The 22325-nt window shown below is 41.8% G+C and overlaps 1 protein-coding gene and 1 long non-coding RNA gene across 2 annotated transcripts; both read left to right on the forward strand.

The window, feature by feature from the left end:
* Positions 1–507: 507 nt before the first annotated feature.
* Positions 508–20082, forward strand: hdac3 (histone deacetylase 3). Its single transcript, XM_084042147.1, has 15 exons — positions 508–674; positions 2081–2163; positions 3313–3455; positions 4587–4668; positions 5398–5454; positions 6041–6096; positions 8009–8142; positions 9641–9721; positions 11056–11129; positions 11967–12031; positions 13061–13150; positions 14758–14816; positions 16936–17015; positions 17744–17901; positions 18909–20082. Exons 1-15 carry the CDS (start codon positions 614–616, stop codon positions 18976–18978), a joined length of 1293 nt encoding a protein of 430 aa, XP_083898273.1. The 5' UTR covers positions 508–613; the 3' UTR covers positions 18979–20082.
* Positions 20083–20186: 104 nt separating this feature from the next.
* Positions 20187–22012, forward strand: LOC311034290. The gene is made up of 2 exons (XR_014599588.1): positions 20187–21231; positions 21265–22012. It is a non-coding gene; the product is annotated as an uncharacterized lncRNA (long non-coding RNA).
* Positions 22013–22325: the final 313 nt, after the last annotated feature.

The raw sequence follows: 22325 nt of genomic DNA on the forward strand, positions 1-22325 counted from the left end.
GTCCACAAACAAACACTAGACTCTAGAGGGAGCTCCACGAATAATAAATGAATGAATGAGTTTTATTTCGAACATTATTTCATAAAAGACAAATAGAATACAAAACAGAAGAAAAACAACAACAACAACAACAACAACAACAACAACAACAACAACAACAACAACAACAATGTCCAAAACGGAGTAGGATGAAGTCTACACAAATATTCAAAATGTATTCAAATTCGAATCACGTTCAATCCAGATTTGGCTCAAGGGGTTGCCCCATGGTAGTTCTCAAACATCAAGGACTACCAAATTAATTTGTCTCATACAAGATTTGTGTTGTTAAATAATATTCAAAAAAGAAAAATAATGAAATAGCAGATCTTCAAAACTCACAACGCGTCACATAAGGGCGAAGGGCTCGCTTCTTTTGGCTTTGTTTTCTCAGGTTGCTTGTTTCTCTCACAACATCTGGCAACGCTGGACTCCACCCACCAGACCTCCTCTCTCTCTCTGTGTGTGTGCTGTGTTTACAATGGCGGCTAAATGCTAAATGGAACAAATGCGGTTAGTTTGTTTTAGTGTAACAGAATAATAACTCTCCCATACATCCTGTTACTGTACAGCCATGTCCAACAGCAACAGAACCGCGTATTTCTACGACCCGGACGTGGGCAACTTCCACTATGGTGAGTCTCTGAGTCACTGTTGTTCTGTTCTGTTGTGTTTTCATTTGAGCTAGCTAGCTAGCTTAGCCCAAAGATTTCTTCAAGATTTTTTGATTTTTTTTTTTAGAATAGCTGATCTACAAGCTATTTTAAAATAGCTGATCTACAAGCTCACAACGCCTCGCAACACTCCTCGCAACTTGTGCCAGGGACCCCAAGAAGCAAAGAGTTTGATTCAAGATTTCTAAAAAAAAAAGAAGAAAAAAAAGCAGATATATCTGCTATTTTTGAATAGCCAAAGCTAAGTGGTTAAAATGATTGTGACGCTATTTTAACTAATTTCACTGGGGACCCCCTCGTACCCCCCCCCCCCAGGGGTCTCTCCAGCTCTTTAGTAAACAGAATATAGAACATTTTCAGGTGGGAGACAACATTTAAGCCAATCAGGGCAGGAGAGAGCACTGAAAATGCATTCTCTGTTTAATAAAGAGCTGGAGAGACATGGGAGACTCCTTTTGGGAGACTCCTTTTACTGAACAAACACTCTATAGTAATGAGTACTATCAGAATATAGAGCTATTTAACACTTATTGTAACCAAAGTAAATAACTTACCCTACCTTTTTTAAGTAAAACATTTGAGTACTTTTTCCACCACTACCCATAACTTGCGTATCGGTCAATACAGAGTACCTATCAGTGTGTAATACAAACCAAAAACAATAGACAGGGGTTCTCAAAGTGGGGTCCAGGGACTCTCAGGGTTCCAAATGGACCCTTACGGTTCTATGTAACTCTCAGTTATGATGGTCCTTGAAATTAAATAGTTTGAGAACCACTGATCTAGGAATGCATACAAATCCCATTAATAATTGTTAAAGTGCAGCTACAGGTTAGTAAAATAATAATAGTACAGTAAGAGTACAAAACAGTAGTGCAACATCAACTGAAACATTCAAATTATTACAATATCATGTAGATACATTACGTGTTATCGGATTGACATAGACTGGCATACTCGTCGTTACCGATATCAGCATTTTAGGCAGTATCAGCAGCTCATGAGCTTGTAGATCTGCTATTTTTTTAAAGTCGTGAAAATGTGTGCAAATCTTTGAATATATATTCTACAAACAGTTTAAAAAAAAAACTTATGTTGCTATATCAGTGGTGCTCCAACTTTTCCATGTCAAGGACCCCCAAAATGATATATATTTGGCCGTGGATCCCATCTCAAAATGTGACCCCCAGAAGCACAGATAGGAGTTTAAAAAATGTGCTTTCTTTTTTTTTCTTCAAAGATTTGCACAAACCTTCAAGATGTTTCAAAAATAGCAGCTTGGTGCCGTGCTATGAGCTTGTTCATCTGCTATTTTTTAATAGCAATCGAAAATGACACAGCATTAATAAATGCGTCCTCTCTTCCAGGTACCGGTCATCCTATGAAGCCTCATCGACTGTCTCTGACCCACAGTCTGGTGTTACACTATGGACTCTACAAGAAGATGATGGTGAGCATGAAACTGACAGTGATTTTAAAGGAGCACTTGGGCAATTTTCGAACCAATAATATCTTCATATAACCGGTCCTAACTAATGCTTATTACGAGATGGCACAATTTATGTCTACTCACTCTGTCTCCACCCACCAATGAGACTTGTACTGAACGTTTTCGTCACAGTTTCAGTCGACAAAATTAACACTGATCCGTCGATCGATAGGGCTGTCACTAGTATGACATTTTACTCGACGTTTGATTGCCATACAAATAATTGGGATCAACGATTTTTATTGTGTGGCTTTTAGGCCTTGTAAACAAAAGTTTCGCATAGCAGAAATGACAAACTGAAATCGTCAAAGAAATGACAATGACGCCAATAACCAAAATATCTTTCTTTATTATGGCCTAGTCTCGCGTAGCCAGACCCCACAGAAAATGAAAAACAGCGACCTCTGTTTCTGATATTGTCTGTGGGGTCTGGCCGGAGTATAATGGAAGACTAGTGCGCAGGGAAACACCGGTTTCATGTCTGCCTTCAGCGCATCACTTCCGGTTGGTGCGACTACATTTTCATTCCCACTAACAATATTTCTACACGGAACACTACTTCTCCCAGAGAACATGGATGGTTTTTGTTATAAGCCCACTTGTTTCTATGATGAAAGAGTAATTTAAAATGTGAATATCTTTCCGTGGTTTTGTCCGCTCCGAGGACGCTATTGTTAAATTAGTTTCGGCTAGTTTCGAGGGGGGAGGGTGGATGAACACGTGAATCCCGCCCACTACATTTGATTGGGTAAAGCGCGGCCCGCTTCCTGATCTGAAGGCACGCCCACTTGTAGACAATGCGCACACGTTATGACGAACCGCTCCGACAGATTCCACCGCAGGTCAGAATCTGTTCTTGAGAGATTAATTATGGCCTGAATATACGCCATATCGAATATTTTATACTCAAAATGTGTTGCAAAATAGTCGATCTACAAGCTCACAGATCTGCTATTTCCACTATTTTCGAAATGTTTTCAAAATGTATGAACCTTTCTCAACATGGAAAGTATTATTTCGATTATGCAAAATAATTGCGACTATGTCAAATAATTGTGACTATGCAATAATTGTTACAAGCCTATTGATTGATCGATGGATTTCCCGTAGGTTTTTAAGCCATACAAGGCGTCTCAACACGACATGTGTCGGTTCCATTCAGAGGACTACATAGACTTCCTGCAGAAGGTCAGCCCCAACAACATGCAGGGCTTCACCAAGAGCCTCAACACGTTCAACGTGGGGGACGACTGGTCAGTGAACATTTCTCCATGTTTGTGGCTATACTAGGGCTGGTTAGCGGGACCCTTCTTCTTTACAGCAAGGAGTTGGTCCTGGGTTTGAATCCGCCTGGAGGTGGACTGGAGGCCTTTTCTGTGTGGAGTTTTGCATGCTCAACCCATTAAGACCTGGAGAAGCATCTGTGTCATTTTTTGATTTGAGCTAAAAAAAAAGCATTGTTTTACCCTTTGGCTATTCAAAAATAGCAGATATACAAGCTCGTAGCGCGGCACCGAGTGCCGCGCTACGAGCTTGTAGATCTGCTATTTTTGAGAAATCGTGAAAATGTGTGCAAATCTTTGAATATATGTATTTTTAAAGCGAACATTTTTAACTCAAATCTTTGCTCCTAGGGGTCCCTGGAACAAAATGTTTTGAGATGGGGGGTCCGCGGCCAAATACATATCATTTTGGGGGTCTTTGACATGAAAAAGTTTGAGCACCACTGATATAGAAACATGTTTTTCAGAATACTGGTGGGATTTAGAAGACATTTGTAGAATCGGCCACAGGTCTTAACACATTGACCGCCAGAGGTTAATCTCATAATGTACTCACCAGTGCCAACGTTTTATTGTTGTTTTTTGTTTTTTTTCACGTCGCCATAGACCTTGTTAAAATCCTTAAAATTGAGCTGTGCACTGTTTGTAAACATCGCGGAGATCTGCCTGGTTCGAGCAGTGAAGACCACGTGTCAAACGGAGCCGCCATGTTGTAGTTAGAACGGTTTATGTTAAACAGTGATCACCGAGGAGAAAAAACTACAAGGAGAAAATGGGGTTTCAGTTTCGTCATTAGAACGGGGGCCGTCGGGATCGGCAAAACCGGATCCCGAATAATTCTGTTTCCGGTGGTGTTACAATGAAATGTGCCGTATCGAAAATTGAATTTTTTTTTTTTTTTTTCGAAAAAAAGGAAAAAGCACCACAGCCCGGGATCTGCGCTTTACGGTTGGATTTATCGGCCCTTTATGGTTGGATTTATCGGCCCGTAGGCTACGGGCCTGGCGGTGGTAGTGTTAAAGGGTTAATTTCTGTCCCACCCTCATTTAAATTAAAGACTAACGTGTGTGTGTGTGTGTGTGTGTGTGTGTGTGTGTGTAGTCCTGTCTTTCCAGGCCTGTTTGAGTTCTGTTCTAGGTACACAGGAGCGTCGTTACAAGGAGCTACGCAGCTCAACCATAAGGTAACGCACACACACGCAACATGATTTACAAATCTCTGACACTACAGACCAGGCGGCAATTCGATTCGGCCTCGAAAATGAAACCAATGCGGAAGTAATGAAAGCAATGCAGTTCTCAACCCAACCCCAACTTTGAGAACCCCTGTTCTTTCACACGCCATGAAATGCGTTTTTGTAAATCATGTCCCATTAATTGTAAAATTGATGATTGAGCTGGGTATGATTTCGGTGCTTGTGATTGGGTTCTACTGGGTGAAGACCGACCCCTCGCTCCCCTTCACACCGATAGCATACTGGTTGCGGTTGCACTCGCAGCCATCGTCCGCTGAACTAGAGGCTTCAAAACGGCTCTGTGGAAACCAATGGGGGACGCTGCGCTTCCTTCATCCATATTGTTTTACTATGTAACAGACTTAAATGTAAGTTCTTCCTGGACAACAGTGAACTACAGTCCATGTGTCCTGTAGTTCCAGTCAGACCGACCCCCGAGGGCGCCTCCAAGTCTGCATGACTACACAAGATTTAGCCCAAGCCGTGCTTTGTGCGTCTCATTTTCATTCAGTTCTCTCTCACTCTCACGGAAATGCATCTCATGCAGAACATGTATTTATTATGCAGAATTGAGCAGTACGTTGATAAGCCTTTTAATTGTATTTAACCAACCTGTTCCTCTTCCTATTGGTGTCTAAACCATATTAGTAAATTTATTAATGCAGCATTTTGTTCCAGATCTGTGACATCGCCATCAATTGGGCTGGGGGTCTCCATCACGCCAAGAAATTTGAGGTAAAAACCATGGCAGTATTTTACAATACACACACAATCATTTTGTGCATTCTTTTATTTATATTTAGCACTGCAGCTTTCTTGACAAAGGGAACGCGCTTCGGCCGAAACGCGCCCGTTTGTCAGAATGCTGCAGCGCTAAATAACCTAGCAAAAAAAAAAAATTCTATTATCTGTTTAGTCGCTCTAACATCAGCGGCTGCTAGGGGCGGGATCTTGGCTAGACCGGATGTGACGCCATCGAGAAGCGCTTATTGCGTTGTAGTTCTTTCACAATTCATCACGGTTGAATTGTATACAAAAGAACTACTGCTGGCGCAGCTACTATACGTCACATAGACACGTCAATATGATTGGTTGATAGACGGTGATAGACAGGCGGTCCCATCCAATCACCTGCCAAGTAGCTTGAAAAAATGGAACGCCGTGTTGCGTCGATTCTGCTACTGGGGTCCCAGATGGAAGTAGGCTGTGAAACAAAATGTGTGTCGCAAGCTTCTTCCATCTGGCGGAGTCAGGTTATGGTCGCTCGGGCTCTAGACTAAAGGGTTGATATAATGGCTGAACTATTCCCCTGTGTTTCCAGGCATCCGGGTTCTGCTACGTCAACGACATTGTCATCAGCATACTGGAGCTACTCAAGTAAGAGCGCAACAAACACAATTTCACAGTGTGTTCTTTACGTCAGTTCCTCTCAAACATGTTTATATCAAGGACCCCCAAATTGTATGCAAGCAAAATTGTATATTTTCATTAAGCCTGTTATCAATAATAATAATAATCGCCTGATCACAATTATTTGAGATATTCACAGTTTGTTTTGCGTAGTCGTCAGAATCGTCTCATTCCATCTGTATAGATTCTATTGAAACATTTTCATTCATTTCAGGCATCTTCAAAAAATTGTAGAAATAGCAGGTACATAAGCTCACAACGCGTGGCATCATGACGCACTGAGCTTGTTTTAAAAAAATATATATTTTGGAAAAGGTTATACACCTTTTTAAATATGGCATATTTTGGCCATTGTAGATTATTTATTTTGATAATTGGTACTGGTCATTGTCAGCCATTTCATTTGCATATTTAAGTTATGTGCAATTTTTGTTTACAAGGCCTAAAAGCCAAACAAAGGCAATTGTATTTGTATGCCCTGTTCAATGCCAAAAAACACTATTAAATCAAATTGTATCGTCTCTGGTCGGGTGGAAACCTCATATGTCCAAAACTGTTACTTTTCAGCATTACGATACGATACGATACGATAATACTTTATTGTCAGTTCACACTGAAATTTGTCTTGCGACCCAGCAGCCATGTATGCAACAATAAACAGTTCACACATTTGACATGACACAAGAAAAACAAAACACAATACAAAATACATAATACATACAAAGACAAGAGCAATGTCCACCTCTCAGCCTACCCTTGGCCTATAAATCCTGATTGAGCCTCAGTGTCGTCTGATGGACAAAGGACCTCTTCAGTTTGACCTTATTGTATGTAGGAACACCGTATCTCCTTCCTGAAGGCAGCAACCTATATTCTCCATACAAAGCATGGCTAGTGTTTGAAGTGATATTCCTTGCCAACCTTATCATACTATCATTATACGTAGTTGTATAGAGCCTCTGAAGTGGCTGTCCAACAATCTTTGAACAAATGTTCAGTTGCTGCAGCAGTTGTGACTTTAAGGCTACAGACAGACATCCATACCAGGTGGTACTACAGTACTGAAGAACACTCATTATAACAGAAGTGAAAAACAAAAGAAGAATCTGTCTACTAGCACCAAAAGATCTCAAACGGCGAAGGAAATAGACTCTTTGCTTTGTCTTCTTACCCACTGATTCAATCTGTTCTTTCCATGACAGAAGGTGGTCAATTACTACTCCTAGGTATATATACGAACATACCTGGTTGATCTGTTCACTATGAATAGTTATGGGGGATCTGTGTATCTCTAGTGGGGCACCAAAAACAATCTCCTCTGTCTTTTTTGTGTTAATGATAAGAGCGTTGTTATCGCTCCACTCCACCACCTTATTTACTCTGTGTTGGTGCAGTCCAGGATCACTGGAACTATCCAAAAGGGAAATCAAAACTGTATCGTCAGAGTACTTTAGAATGTATTGGTCTGTTTTGTCAGTGCGACATTCAGACAGACATTCCTCAGTACGACAGCTGTCAGTATAAAGGGTGAAAAGTACAGCTGAGCTTACGCAACCCTGGGGAGCACCAACATTAGTAGTTAATGCTGCGGAGAGGGTTTTGTTCACTTTCACCCTCTGTACTCTGTTAGTAAGGAAGGAAGCATACCAGTGAATTAAGTATGGATTCAGTTGCAACTGCACCATCTTTGACACCAGCATTCAAATGAAAAGAATAGCAAAAGTAGCAGATCTACAAGCTCAAGACGTGTCGCTTCGTGTTTAAAACAAAATAGAGATGAGAGGTTCCTGTCCGACAGCGACGATTGGCAGGAAAAATGAAACGAGTAAAAAGAAAAAAAGTTGTGATTGGTGACACATCCTTTTGTATTGTGTTCCAGATACCACCCCAGGGTGCTATACATTGACATAGACATTCACCATGGTGACGGTGTACAAGAAGCTTTTTACCTGACTGACCGCGTCATGACTGTGTCCTTTCACAAATATGGAAACTACTTCTTCCCAGGCACAGGTAATGCTGAAAATACAATTGTGAAGCAAAGCCAACGCACCAATGTTTAGAAGTTTCTTTCTCTTTTTTTTGGTGTGCTTTTTACCCCCTTTTCTCACCAATGTAGTCGTTATGCCAATTTGATTCCTCCCCACACACATTTCTGTGTTGTCACTGCTGTCGTAGCCTACTGACTAACCTGCCAGTGAGGAGCCCCCACCGGGAGGACGCAGAGCATACATGGGCAACTGGCGGCCCGGGGGGCCACATGCGGCCCCCAACTGCACTTAATGCGGCACACAGGTTGATATCGGAATACTGACATATTATTGATTTCAGCTGTTACAATTCCAAACATGCAAACATGACCGGCTTTAATTGCTTCAGTCTATATTAGTAGCTTAATGACTTAGTATGCATGCATTTGAAATTAAACAAAAATGTTACTTTTCAGGATTCTAATTCAAAAATAGCAAAAATTAATTCAGGATTCCAATTCAAAAATAGCAAAACTAGCAGATCTACAAGCTCAAAACGTGTCGCAGCGCGACGCGTTTTGAGCTTGTAGATCTGCTAGTTTTGCTACTTTTGTGTGACATAGAATGGTAAAGTACGGCATTAATTTACGAAAAAAGTTAAAATATGGAGATAAGAGGTGTCTGTCCGACAGTATAGATGCAATGTGGCCCCCTGGAGTGAGTGTGGAAATATAGTGGTCCTCTCCATCATCAAAGTTGCATCACCCCTGACGTAGAGCCTTCGTCCTACTCCTCCCGCCCAACACTCCCCGCTGACAGGTGCCGTCCCCAGCCCGTAGGAGTACATGCAGCGACAAACATCACCCTCCCCCGCCCGGCTTCCCTCTCCCGAACACGGGGCCAACTGTGTTCGCGTAGACGCTCGGCAAAGCCGGATGCACCACGGTGGATTCAAACCCACGACCTCCGTGGTGGTGGGCTGTGTTTAGTAATTCATATCAAAAGTGCAGTATTCATGTAATGGCTTGTTTTCCATGTCAGTATTCTGCAGCCCTGATATACATGCGTATGTAACAACCCCAGCCCAAGGATCCATCCAGGGTGAATAGCCATTGTGAGGACAGTTTTCCTGGTCCTTACAAGATGAATGGTTATAAAGGCTTACACTTGCAAAAAGATTCAGGTTAGGATTAGATATTTAGGAGTTAGGGATGGAGTTATGGATCCTGTAGGATTAGATATTTAGGAGTTGGGGTTAGGGGATATCCGATCTACAAGCTCACAAAGCGCCGCACTGTCTGCCACGGTGCTGCCACGCAGTTTAGCGCGCAACTAAGTACGGTTCAGGCTTGACGGTAAAAAGAAAGAAGGCACACAAAAAAAGGTAAACATGGCAGTTACAAAAGTGTGTTTGTTTGTGATGATGTGTGCATCTTGTTAGGTGACCTGTATTGTATGAGGTGGGGGCAGAGGGCGGTCAGTACTACTGCCTCAATGTTCTACATGTAATACTGTGTGTGTGTGATGTGTGTATCCTGTAGGTGACATGTATGAGGTGGGGGCAGAGAGCGGTCGGTACTACTGCCTCAACGTTCCACTCCGAGACGGCATCGATGACCAAAGTGAGTCCTGTCGGCTGTTTCTTAACCACTTAAACCCTCCAGACCCACTGTTTCCCAAACAGTGGGTCGCGGGACCCATGTTCAGGTCGTGGACCAAATTTTATGGGTCTAAAGTAAATATAATCTATTTTTTGTTTCCTACATTAATTTATTTTATTTTTTTCAAAATATACAAAAAAAAAAATCACAATTTTTCATTCCAACATTCTTCCATAATATGCCCTTTTTTTGTTTTGTTTGTGAGCTTGTAGATCTGCTATTTTCACTAGTTTGGGTCCAGGGCAAACATCTAATTTCTCTTTCGGGTGTCGAGCTGAAAAGTTTTGTGAACCACTGCTCTAGACCAGGGTCTTCAAGGTTTTTCAGCCCAAGGACCCCTTAACTGAGAGAGAGATGAAGCAGGGACCCCCCCCCCCCCCCACTAGATATTGTATAAAATGATGTTGCAGATTAAGGTTTTCATAGATTTCATAGGCAGCTTTATAGACTTGATTGACAAAACTGTGTTGTGTAAATACTTGTTTTGGTTTATTTTATCACACATTATTATATATATTACACATTATTATGACATTGTGCCAGAATGTCATTGACTGACAACCTCTGAATTTCTGGAGTGAAGTATTCATAAATGTAAAGGTCTTTGTCAATCATTTGTTTCAATCAAGGGGCCAGCCTGACATATTCACAATGAGGCCGATATGGAAGAGAGACAGTTCATATAAATGGCCAGTAGGTGGCTGCAGGTGTCAGAAAGAATATTCTCTCTCATTGTAAGCGGATGGGTAGTCTAAACAAACTTTAGACTAGATTTTCTTACCTTAATAAAAATTGTCATAAATTTATATATGCTTCCAGTCGCTAGTTTAAAGTCTCCTTTCAATCATCATGATATGCGTTTTGCTAAATTATGGTCCCATTTATTCTAAAATTGACGATAAAGTAGGCTATGCTCCAGGAGGGGCGGGATGATTTGATTGACAACCAGCACAACCAATAGCATTCATTCCCCGCCCCCGCTCTTGATTGACAAGCTACCCAACCAATAGCATTGTTTTCCGGTTCCCTGGTCACATGTCTGGTCTCAAGCAATAGCGTTTTGAGTTCCGACGTGCTCGACTGTATATATTAAAGATGGCGGATTGCACACAGCCAAACAATAGGCTTCATTTTCGGTCTGTAGAAAGCAGAGGTGTGGCTTTGTCCATCTCTTTTATACAGTCTATGGTTTCAATGCGTGTACATACTTTACTAACGTGTGTGTGTGTGTGTGTGTGTGTGTGTGTGTGTGTGTGTGTGTGTGTGTGTGTGTGTGTGTGTGTGTGTGATTCCAGGTTACAGGCAGTTGTTCCAGCCAGTCATTAAACAGGTGGTAGATTTCTACCAGCCAACCTGCATTGTTCTACAGGTGAGTCTCTACGCCAGTGGTTCTCAAAGTAATAATAATACATACAAGTTATAGAACTCTTTTATAAGCACTCAACGTTACTTTACAGAAACAAAATAAAATCAACTTTATTTTATTGGGCAAAAAAACAACTTAACACAATCACTGCCAGGTATTAATTCATTCATTCATCCGCTGTAATCGGCAGTTGAATATGGCTCGTTTTCACCCAAAGAAAAGGAAGAAATCTGAGCTAGATGTCTCATAACATCTCATAACATAGGAGAGGACGGAAGTGAATCTTTTTGGGATGACGTCACATCCGTCCATTCCTTCTCTCGCAGTCAAGGGATCATTCATAGGTTGCGGAAGAGCGCCCTCTAGCGTAACTTCTCTTAAAAAATGATATATTTTTTTAATTGGCGTAGATCTACTGACAATGGCAGTAAATGTGCTAAAAAGTAAAAAAAAACTAGACAAAAAAAGGTTAGAGAAAGGGGATTATGATTAGGTAGGGAATGCGAGTCTGAAAATGTGGGCGTACATCAGCATTTTGAAAATAGCCAATCTACAAGCTCACCTGGCTTATCACACTATAATGCATCATAACAGTATTTATTAATGCATTATAGATTATTACTATGTATTTACAACTGGCAATTATAATACAGACATTTTGTTTTCGAAAGGGTCATAGTGTGTGTGTCCAGCAATTATGAAGTATTATGATACCTGACCTTATAAAACAAGTATTGTACTGTTTCAGGAGGAGTTTTGATAGTTATGTGTGATTATAACATATTAAATGTACTGAACATGCTGTGATGTGTTTATTCTTTTTGTAACCTGTCTCTCCAGTGTGGAGCGGATTCTCTAGGCTGTGACAGACTGGGCTGCTTCAACCTCAGTATACGAGGACACGGGTACGACTAGTTCTCTTCATTTGTACTGTGGTATACGATATAAGACGCATTTGTTCAAATATAATACTTAAATATACAGAATAAGCAATATGCTTGCATAGCTTCAGCCGCGCAGATATGACATCAATCAGAATCAACTTTCTTTTGGGGCGGGGGGGGCGCTGTTTCTGACCTATATACACAGTAGAGAGAGAGACAGGGAGTGACACACGGCAAAGTCTGCCAGGCTCGCGACTCGAACCTGCGACTCGCTGCCAGGCTGCATTAGAGCCTAGGGGTGCTATCTTGCGTGCCGCCTTAACCCTTATGCCTAAAACTTTTTAGGCATTTTTTACAATTTTGAAAAAATGCGACCTTAACTCTCAAGAAAGAGTTAAAGACCTATAAGGGTCCATTTGGTTTTTGCTTTTTCCCCACGGTAGTGAGACTGCTAAATAAGCAGTAGTGTAGGACTGGCTGTACACTCTGGACACACTGGACTTAATTATTGTTTTTCTGATCTATTTATTAATATGAGTGTATCGGTATGTTTTTAAGTTAAACGATCTTAAAGTTTTTTGCACTTTTTGCACTCTCAACTGCTGTTGTTGTTTTAAGCTGCACTACAATGTTTTTCACCCACTGTTTTACTTGTAATTCATGTGATGTGACAATAAAGTTCTATTCTATTCTATTCTTGGTTACCAACTTTCCATCATTTAGCTGGGGACCGCCTGGAAACACCCTCAAGGACCACTGGTGGTCCCCGGACCACTGGTTGAGAACTACTGGTCTAGTTTAGTGCATTGTAACGGTTATAGACTCCCACGTTCTCGGCCGATACCGATAATATATATGCCTCTCCCACCCACTTGCTCATGCTGAGTACTACAGCAGTCTGTAAGATTTGAAGCCATTTGCCTGAACAAAAAGTTGTAAAATAGCTGTTAGCTTTTTGTGCATTATGCAGTGGTCTCCGTCCTCTATTGTTTTTGCATTATTGATTTTTATTTATTTATTTGTGTGTGTGTGTGTGTGTGTGTCCTACAGTGAGTGTGTGGAGTTTGTGAAGAGCTTTAAGATTCCTCTGTTGGTGCTGGGAGGAGGAGGCTACACAGTGAGGAATGTGGCCCGCTGCTGGTAAGTCCGTCTCATAAGTTACTGGTTCTCAAACCGTTTAATTTCAAGGACCCTCAGTTTACCATTTTCTATCTCTGGGACCCCAATCTCTACTATATAAAATCCTAACTCTGAGAGTGTACAAGTGGATTTGTACAAATATATCTATTTGTACCCTATCACAGTTACAGTCCTCAAGGACCCCTGTGGGACCCTGGGTTGAGAACCACTGTCATAAGGCACTGTTTCAGGTCAAGGACCCCCAAATTAATAACGTATTTGCCCATGGACCTCCACCGGAACATATATGTTTTGCCAGGCACCACTTAAAAGTTTTCTAAGCGTCCTATTAACAACACAAGACAAGACATTACAATGACAGTCGGTTGACTTCTTTGCCAATCTACGTGTAACAAAACAGGTTATAATCATGTTTATAGTTAGCCTATCTATATGGCATCAACGTTCATTTGAATGCATTTTAAAAGACGAATATGGAAAAAATACCATTTGTAAATAAATGATGCGCTCTAGGCATTTATGATGATGCCAGAGCGCTCTGAATCAGAAGATTCACACATGCTATTTATATTGCACCCAAATGTTACATTTCGTTGCTGTCGGGCAGACACCTCTATAAATAACGTTGTGTTTTTTTGTTAAATTAATGTCAAACCTACGTGATCATACTACAACGTCACACACAAGCATCAAAAGTAGCAGATCTTTGAGCTTGTCGCTTTGCGCCACGTTTTGAACTTGTCAATCTGCTACGTTTGTTATTTTTTTATTTGAATCCTGAAAAGTAACAGTTTTGGACATGACGTTTCCACCCGACGGAGACGATTTGTGGTATGGTGGTGCTACACACTCATTTTGTCACTGGTGGTGTATTATCGTTTACATTAAGCTTGGATATGTGTTCTGTTTTACTAAGACTGAACAGGCTGTCTTGGAATGATTTGTCTGAAATTAGAACATGGATCTCTAGCAAATAGAAAACAATTTAAGTAAAAGAATAAATACAACAAACGTGCGTACCGCGTAACAAAGGACAGCCGCCTCCAGTCCTCACTCAGCTCAGACGCTCGGGTAGAGTGAGTGACCACGTCATTCCATTCATGAACTTGGAATGCCCAAGGAGTGCGGCCAGGCAACGAATGACATGGGCGAATCTAAACGCATTGGCGTTTAGCATGTGAATGAACTGATAAAAGCATAGTCGGTGGGCGGGAGTGGCGATGCGCCGCTAATTGCCACAGCGCTCATGCGGGTGCCCGCGTACGCACGCGACAGGGCCACCCCAGTTAAAAAAAAGTCTGGACACGCCACTGCCCCCAGAATAGCTATGCTGGGGTTCAAGAGGCTAGCTGGTTAAAAGTATGCATGGGGGCTGGCCCGGCCGGTTGGCGTAACCATCTGGGCACCTAGGCTGGTAATCCAGCTGGTAATCAACCCCCATTCCCGACGACCTTTGCTGCGTGTCACCATCTCTCTCACCATTTCCTGTCAGTCTACTGTTCCTAGCCCGAACAAAGCCCAACAAAATATCTTATGTATGCAAGTATGTATGTATGGTGTTTTTTTTTATTTCCTTTCATGTTTCTTCTGTTTTTCTGCAATTCTAGGACTTATGAGACGTCTCTTTTGGTAGATGAATCTATCAGTGATGAGCTGCCTTACAGCGGTGAGTTACTAAAGCAATGAGCCCCGAGAGCTTGTGTTTTACAATGACGCTAGCGGGCGTTGTTAGGCACGACGCAGAGTGGAGGGTCTACCACCAATAGTAATACTGTCAGATCATGTGCGCATATCCCCCCACGGATGCGCTGCGCCGACCGGGTATGGTCTAGTTCATACAATTTCCAATGTAAAAGACAACTAAAATAACCTGCTGCTATTTAGTCAGCTATTTATTGGAGGACTTAAAGGTATACGTCACCCCAAAAAATTACTTATTTTTTCACGCCATGAAGCCTTCTTTTTTTTCGTTCTTTTTTTCTCTCGCATTCCTGAGCCAATAATTCAATATTTGAATAATTGTAGTTAATCGGAGACCAATCTTGACAAGTGCAAGACCACATTTAAAACATTATCTTTGAACCTGGATCATCAGTAGGCCTCTCAGTGATGTTTTGGAGTTTATATTATTCTTTCATATAGTTTTGTATTGGTCTCCTACCACAGCAGTGTCGGCAAATATTGAATGACTAGCATCACTATTCCGGGGCGACAATTCGCCAAAAATAGGAGATCTGCAGTTCTACACGCTCACAGCGTGCCGAGCTGCGACGTGTTTTGAGCTTGTAAATCGGCTATTTTCGGGGGTGCAACTAAGGTCCTTTCCACTATTCAGTATAGAGGTGTCTAAGTGGGTACGGCTTGCAATGTGACCCGTTCCACATGACTGCTGCTGAGCATAAAAACGAGTCCTTTCCCATACAGCTTTTGATTCTGCATGGTACAGTGAGCGTGGAGCAATGCATCGAACGTTCATGCATCCATGGAACGGTACGGTGAATGAATACTGTAAACACCATGTTGGTGGGCACGGTGACACTGATGCATGCTGTCACAGGTGTGTGTATGTGTTGATAGAGCAGGGGTCTTCAACGTTCTTCAGGCCAAGGACCCCCTACCTGAAGAAGGGACTTTTATTTCCCTCTCTTTGCCGAAAATAGCCGATCTATAAGCTCACAACGCCTTGCATCGCAAGGCGTTGTGAGCTTGTAGATCCACAATATTTTGGCTAAAGTTCTCCTTGGAATTGGGATGCTAGGGTTCAAGTGGTTCATGTGAAATAATTATCCTATCACACAAAGATTTGTTAAATCCGAGGACCCTCCTGTTGAAGACCCCTGTTACAGGGTATTTTACAACAGGACTCAGCCACCGGGACCTTTCCATTGGATGAACACGGTTATGTTCACACTAGCAGCGACAAAAAGCTACAAAACGGACCCTGCGTAAATGAAAAGGCGGGTAAATAGCACAGGTAACTGGCTAAGGGCAGTAATTATTATAATTCTTTCTCTATGGAAGAATGGTGCAGGAAATTATGGGGAGAGATGAGGGGGGTAAAAATGATTAAACAAAAACATTCCCTCAACTTGGGTTTTGTAGTGTCCGCCATGCAACGACATGTGCCTGGCGCCACTTTGTATCTTCATGTCGCTGGCGTCGAGATTGACGTGTAGTCTGTAATTTTGTCGCTGACAGTGTGAACTCGGCATCAGAGACATCTTCTCCTGCTTTGGGGTGCTGCACTTACAAGTCCGAGAACTTTGCCACCACGTAGCACGTTCAGCTCAGTCATGGATGTGGAATGCAACGTGCATTCATAATTAACGCAGTCCATGTTAATGAATAATTCCAATGACATAGATTTCTAAAGGTCCATACACACTGGGGAGCGACGAAAAAAAAAAAAAAAAACGCCCAGAATGCGGTTATTTCACGTCAAACTGTTAATTTGGCATCGCCTCATTCTTTTTGCGGTGGAAAATTTACCTTGTTTCCATTATATTATATTCGTGCTCTGTGCGGGTGCACAAGTTTAAATTAAATTTGAATTAATCACACAAAATACACGCTCCAAGTCTGTACGGACCTTTGTTGCAAAGGACTTTGTCAACGTAGTGCCATGTGAACGAATATTGATTGTGTTTGAGGTGATTGACATTTGTTTTTTCTCCCCCCGCTATTCTCTGCTCCCTCCCTCGGTTCTCCTTCCATGTCTCTCTCTCTCTCCTCCCCCCCTCTTCTGTTTCCTTTTCCCCTCCTAATCTCTCTGATCCCTCTGCCAGAGTATTTTGAGTATTTCGCTCCAGACTTCACGCTACACCCAGACGTCAGCACCAGGATAGAGAACCAGAACTCAAGACAGGTAAAAACACACACACACACACACACACACACACACACACACACACACACACACACACTCTGGACACAATACGGTAATTAACCGAAAATACATGGAAACACACTTTTAGAACCAATAATCCACTTAATCTAGCCTGATTAACCACTGGGTTTGTGTAATAGTGGCATGCATAAATAGTGAATGAATATTCAAGTCTAACTTATTTACATGAATTAGAATATGGAGATAAGAGGTAAGGTTTCTGCCCGACAGCAACAATATATCATTTCAAACCTTTATTGTCTCCGCCAGGCCGAAAGCATGGCGAGAGAGTATGTTTTGCACCCTGTCCGTCCGTCCTTCTGTCTGTGAACAGCTAATCTCCGGCACCGTTGGCCTGATCACAGCGTAACTTTGCACACACACTCCCTGGATGCCAATTCCGAACCTCTGCCCCAAAGTTCGCATGGGCCTGTTATAGCGTCACCAGGTGGCCGATTCTACCTGACCTGGCGGAGACCTGTGCTCCGAGGAGCACTTTTTCTACTTCTTTCTGGAAAAGACAAGTTGTGCTTTCACAAATTTCCATTGCCAAGATTACAGGCATTTAAAACAATAAACTTAACTTATGAATCACAGAACAATAAATTCCAAATAAAACATAACTAAAAAATACATAGGGGCTTAAGGGGTTAAAGCGGTAAAACGTGTCTGGTATGTGTTTAAACCCTGAGCCGCTGTGTCCACAGTACCTGGAGCAGATCCGTCAGACGGTGTTTGAGAACCTGAAGATGTTGAACCACGCCCCCAGCGTCCAGATCCACGACGTGCCCTCCGACATGCTGAGCTACGAACGCACCGACGAGCCCGACCCCGACGAGAGGGGCGCAGAGGACAGCTACAGCAGGTGACACATGGCTTAAAGCTCCCAGGCTCCCTGTTTAGAAACGGGCTCTAGAGAAAAAAACGGCAAAATAAAATGTCAGATTTGCCTTCCATTTAAACGGCATTTTCTGGGGGGGTTGAAAACGCAACTAAGTGAAACCCCCTTCCAGAGAGAAAAAAATTCAAAACGCTTCACCTCGTGTCTAGTGGGCGCTAGTGTGTGTGGGGGGGGGGCTCCTTTCATACTGTTTCACTATTGAGGCATTTACAGCCTGTGTCTAGGTTGGACACGACCTTTGACACAATCCTGTTTCTGTTTTATTTTGACCTGATCTGGTCAAAATTGTACTTCCGGCCCCAGAGCACGCAGTCACGCTGTGACATGTTGAGAGCTTGTAGATCGGCTATTGTTCGAAGTGGTCAAACTAGCCATAGAATAAAGAGTGGTTGAATCGGTCAAAGTAGCAGAATAGAATACAGGTTCAGAACAATCTTCCATAAAACCCTAATGGTCTGGGATATGTCATAAAAGCAAAGGTTAAAGCTCAAAACTCAAATTCTTCACTTAAGTAAAAGTACCAATACTGCGATATAAAAATACTCTGTTACAAGTAGAAGTCCAGAATTAAAAATGTACTTGACTAAAACTACAAAAGTATTGGTATCAAAATGTACTTAAAGTACCAAAAGTAAAAGTACTAAATATTTGAAAATGGCAGATCTACAAGCTCACAACGCGTCGCGATATGACGCGTTGTGAGCTTGTAGATCGGCTGTTTTCAAATAGTCTAGGAATAAAATAGGGCTAAAGTGGTTAAACTAAAGTTTTCAAATGAACGTAGTGGAGTAAAAGTACAATATTTGCCTCTGAGATGTAGTGGAGTAGAAGTAAAAAGTATAGACAATTGGAAATACTCAAGTAAAGTACAAATACCTCAAAATTGTACTAAAGTACTGTACTTAAGTAAATGTACTTAGTTACTTTACACCACTGCGTGTGACTGACTGGTGGTGATGTCACTTCCCCAGGCCGGAGGCGTCCAACGAGTTCTACGATGGCGACCATGACAATGACAAGGAGAGTGATGTGGAGATCTGACAGACTAGACTGGACTGGACTGAGTGGACTCCTCCTCCTCCTCCTCTCTTTCTCCTCCCTATCCTCCCATCTATCTGACAGAATGGACTGGACTGAGTGGACTCCTCCTCCTCTCTCTTTCTCCTCCTCCCTATCCTCCATCTATAAATCCATCCATGCCTTCATAAGGACAGCCAAGCCATCCTTTTTTACGAAACGTTTTACCCGACGATACTTTATCATCTGCAGAACCGAGGAAAAACGCTGGCTAGAGAATGGTTAGGACGACCCCCCCCCCACAAAAAAAAGACTCCCCCTAAGATAGTAAGTTCCTTCCTTTTGTGTAGCATCAGAGTGAGAAAGTCAGTCGGTGGACTTCATGAATCCATGGCACTCCGTTCAGTTAAGTTAAAAAAGCCTTTATTTCTCATGGCTTGGCCCTACTGGCCTTTTATCAGGGTCCACAGGGTCAGTGGACCCCGTTGAAGGCCGCTAACTTTCTCACTCTGATGGCAACAGTAACGGAAGGATCTTAGAAACCGTGACCTGTTATTGAACCCTCTCCAAAGAGCACCTGTTTCAGTCCCTGATAATCACGGACCCACGCAGCGCTAAGCCTCGGTCCCAGCCTCACTTATCTGCGAAAAGAAGAGTCTGGTCACGACCTAAAGCAGCGAGTGTCTAGGAAGTCCTGAGGGGGTAGGATTTCCGTCGTACGCGTTTCCCCCGGAAACGATATTTTTTTGACCAATCACAACACTCGTTTCATTCACGGAAAATGTTAACAGATTTGTAAAGCATCACGGTCATTTCCTTGGGCGGTACTTCCGTCAAATTCAACCGTTTCCGGTTCTTCACTTCCTAGACAACCAACATCCCAGGTCTTGCCCAGCGCTCCCTCAGCTCTTAATTGACTCGTAAGACTTGGGCTTTTGGTTTACTATGAATTATTTGTTGTAAACCCACTTAAACTAGCCTGACACTTAGCCTGAATTTTCATTTCGTTTCACCCCTGAATCGCCAGAACATATATATTTTTTGAATGGTCGTGGCTAGTGATTCAGGGGCTGGAGCCAGGCTACACTTACACCATTAAGACCTGAGGCCGCTTCTAAAAATCTAAATCCTAACAGTTTTTCGGAAAAAAATATAAAAATATATTTTTCACGATTTAAAAAAGAAATAGCAGATCTACAAGCTCATAGCGCGGCACTCGGTGCCGCGCTATGAGCTTGTATATCTGCTATTTTTGAATAGCCAAATAAATCTTAGAATGACACAGACGCGTCCCCGGTATATATGTCGTCACACGACGAATAAATCCACAAGCTTTTGAGATGTTAAAATGACGAACACCTTAAACATTAGCCTAAGGTTTAGGGTGTTCGTCATTTTAACCTAGGGCCTAGAGCAGGGGTCTTCAACAGGGGGGGTCCGGGACCCCTAGGGGGTCCTCAGAGTAACTACAGGGGGGCCGCTAGATCATTGTGTGATAGGAGAATTATTTTACATGACCCACTTGAACCCTAGCATCCGTATTCTAAGGAGAACTTTAGCCAAAAACAGCAGATCTACAAGCGCGAGGCATTGTGAGCTTGTAGATCTGCTATTTTCGTCAAAGAGAGGAGAAAAAAGAGCCTAGTAAGTACCGAGTGAAAGGTCAAGTTTACTAAGTATCGACGGTTTAAGTGGTTAAATAAATGTCTGAAAATACACATTAACATGAATCGGTCATACACTGATGACAGTGCTGTCAAACAAGTCTATGAAGCTATCTATGAACGTTTAACCTGCAACACAATTGTATACAATATGTAGTTTGGGGGGGGGGGGGTCCAATATTTTGGAATAGTCATGGAAATCTATGCCATAATATGCCCAACATGGGGGCGCTGGGTTCAAAGGGATTAACATGAATTTTCTAAATGGTGCATACTTGATTTGTAGAAATGACTAGAATAGGTAACCGGAACACTCGCCCCAAAACACACGTTCTTGTTTTCCTGGAATAGTTTTTGCTGAGGTTAAGGTTATTAATAAGGTTAGGTTCAGGCATAGTTGTACTGAGGTTAAGGTTATTGATATGGTTAGGTTCAGGCATAGTTGTACTGAGGTTAAGGTTATTGATGGTTCAGGCATAGCTTTACTGAGGTTATGTTTAGGTTCAGGCATAGTTTTACTGAGGTTAAGGTTATTAATAAGGTTAGGTTCAGGCATAGCTTTACTGAGGTTAAGGTTATTAATAAGGTTAGGTTCAGGCATAGCTTTACTGAGGTTAAGGTTAGGTTCAGCCATAACTTTACTGAGGTTAAGGTTATTAATAGGGTTAGGTTCAGGCATAGCTTTACTGAGGTTAAGTTTAGGTTCAGCCATAACTTTACTGAGGTTAAGGTTATTAATAGGGTTAGGTTCAGGCATAGCTTTACTGAGGTTAAGGTTATTAATAAGGTTAGGTTCAGGCATAGTTGTACTGAGGTTAAGGTTATTAATAAGGTTAGGTTCAGGCATAGCTTTATTGAGGTTAAGGTTATTAATAAGGTTAGGTTCAGGCATAGCTTTATTGAGATTACGTTTAGGAATACCTGGTGGCGCCCATTCCAAGGATTTGACCCGGGCGAGTGTTTTGCGGCGAGCGGCCTTGTACTCCTAGAATGTCATAAAACTGCACCCTGTATGTATACAGTATGTATGAAATTACCTTATCTTTGGAATTCATGAACATCTCATGAGACCAAGCGACCTTTTTTGTTTGTTTTTTAGTCTTTCCGTATTCTTTTTCTTTGTACTGTGTATATACATATATAAATCTTTGACCTGTCATTTAATTTAGAATGCAGGGGGACAGCTGTTGTTGAGTTCAGGTGTCTTTTTTATTTTATTTTATTTTTTACTAGTAGTTTGAGTCACAGGCCAGAATTACAGCCCCTGACATGGCTTGGCTGTTTTTTTCCTCTTTTTTTTCTCCTCTACAAAGCCAGAAACCGGTTGCATGTGACTTTTGATATTGTCGGTGACAACATTTTGTTTTTTTTAATAAAAATGTAATGCTAACATGCACCTGTGTGTCTGTCCGGGTACAGCTCATTTCAGACATGTACAAGGTTCAAACGAGTAACATTGTTTTGTTCTACATACATTGTAGCAAATTATAAAAGTTATAATAGTAAGAAAAGAGGGGTGAAATGGTGTAGAGAAAAAAATCTCTATATATATTAACAAGAGAAGAATTATGTTAAAAAGGAATTCTAAATGATTTTGATATGTTTCAAATATTTTCTAAAATAGCAGTTATACAAGCTCGTAGATCTATTTTTGATGGCCAACGTATACATGGATAAAGTGGTTAAAATGATCGTGATTCCATGTTA

Source organism: Gymnoscopelus microlampas (assembly GCF_963454915.1).
Source record: "Gymnoscopelus microlampas genome assembly, chromosome: 18".
Lineage (NCBI taxonomy): Eukaryota > Metazoa > Chordata > Actinopteri > Myctophiformes > Myctophidae > Gymnoscopelus > Gymnoscopelus microlampas.

Excerpts from the sequence above, each read along its gene's own strand:
- hdac3 (XM_084042147.1), top strand. The coding sequence starts at position 614 with ATGTCCAACAGCAACAGAACCGCGTATTTCTACGACCCGGACGTGGGC. Across the intron at positions 4,669-5,397 it reads CTACGCAGCTCAACCATAAG|ATCTGTGACATCGCCATCAA; the intron begins GTAACGCACACA and ends ATTTTGTTCCAG. Across the intron at positions 13,151-14,757 it reads AGGAATGTGGCCCGCTGCTG|GACTTATGAGACGTCTCTTT; the intron begins GTAAGTCCGTCT and ends CTGCAATTCTAG.